Below are 1,408 nucleotides of genomic sequence, written 5' to 3'. Positions count from 1 at the left end.
CCTCACCTTCAAGAAGGCCACCAAGCTGGACGAGTCCAAAAAAGCAGCAAACACCCCCCACGCCGAACAATCACCAACAACGATTAAACCACGACAGTTCGACCAATATGTTGATCCTTGATGGTTTCCCTGGGGCAGTCCTTCGAGGAGTGTGCGAAGGCCATCCTTGTGTGTGTGTGTCGTGCGGCGAACGTGCGCGTCGTGCGCGTGTGTTGGGTATCAGGGCTCCTCCGCGCGGCGGAGGAGGGTAGTGGGGCGGTGGCTGGCGTGGCGCATGCGCACAAGCTTGTCCTTGTCGCTCGTCACGGCGGCGCTGTTGTCGGCTTTCCACAGCCACTCCTCGAGCTTGCGGGTGAACGGGCCGTCCGTACGGCCCTCCCAGCCCACCAGGCACTCCAACACCGCGAGACTTACCGCAACCTCCTGGGGGTCGCTCCCGACGTTGCTACTGTGCTGCTCGCGCCGTCGAATGGCCCAGAAGAGCCGCGAGAGGTCGCCGAATTGCCTGATGCGCTTGTCGTCGTCATTGTCAGGTCCCGTGTCGGGTCCTCGCTCGATGGGTGCGCTGCGGTCGGTGTTGTCGCTCGCCTCGGGCTCGGGCTCGGAGTGAGCGTCGGCCTTTTGCTTCTGGTTGCGCTTGCGCTGCTTCCACAGATGCTTGCGCTGGGACTGGAGGGGCTTGCTGAGCTGCTTGAGCCGCTGGGCCAGCTCCCTGTCGCTCAGTCGCTGCATGTTGGCCCCGTAGTAGGCACCCACCGTGCGCGCAAAATCGCGCAGCTTGTCGGACACGTACTCGAACCACTCCCTGCGTGCAGCGGATGCCTGAGCCTCGGTGTGCGTGTGCGTGTGCGTGTGCGTGTGCGTGTGCGTGTGATCGTGTACCGCCATTCGGGGTAGTGCTCGGTGAAGCGCTGTTGGTCGTGGAAGGAGGCGCGAACCACGGCCAGCATCAATGGCTGCTTCACGAACCGGTAGTGGAACGGCGACAGATCGCTGAGCGCTGCGAATTGGAGGGAGGGAAGCCCGATGCGCGAGTATCGCTGGTCGCAGAGGACGAAACCCTCGGCGTCGACCACCGACAGCTTACTGGCCTCGGCCCTCAGCTCCGTCAGCACCCGCCGCCGTCGCTGCAGCGGCCACGCCGTGGACGACGCGCCTCCGTCGGCCCTCTCCGCGCAGCGGCCGATCACTTCGGCGAGGAGTTCGCTCCGCTCCCGCGCGCACTCCCAGCCGTAGCCCGCCGCTGCCGTCGTCGGCTCCTCCTCGCACAGCGTCCGCTGGTTTCGCACGCCTGTCAACACCACTCGGCCCGAATTGCTGGCGTCGACCGGCAAGTGCGGCGGGACGAAGCGGAACATGTAGCAGCGCTGGCGGCCGTCGGGCGTGTCGGGGAGCGCATAGCCGCGAG

The 1,408-nt window shown here is 65.6% G+C and overlaps 1 protein-coding gene across 1 annotated transcript; it reads right to left on the bottom strand.

Moving 5' to 3' along the window:
- Positions 1–219: 219 nt before the first annotated feature.
- Positions 220–1,358, bottom strand: ACA1_308880 (uncharacterized protein; the record flags this gene model as incomplete). The annotated part of the gene is made up of 2 exons (XM_004339845.1): positions 220–805; positions 883–1,358. 2 exons carry the CDS (start codon positions 1,356–1,358, stop codon positions 220–222), a joined length of 1,062 nt encoding a protein of 353 aa, XP_004339893.1.
- Between the last annotated feature and the right edge of the window lie 50 nt (positions 1,359–1,408).

Source organism: Acanthamoeba castellanii (genome assembly GCF_000313135.1).
Source record: "Acanthamoeba castellanii str. Neff unplaced genomic scaffold scf7180000083756, whole genome shotgun sequence".
Taxonomy (NCBI): domain Eukaryota; phylum Discosea; order Longamoebia; family Acanthamoebidae; genus Acanthamoeba; species Acanthamoeba castellanii.
Note: the sequence above shows the minus strand (reverse complement) of the source record. Positions and strands in the feature narration are given on the sequence as shown.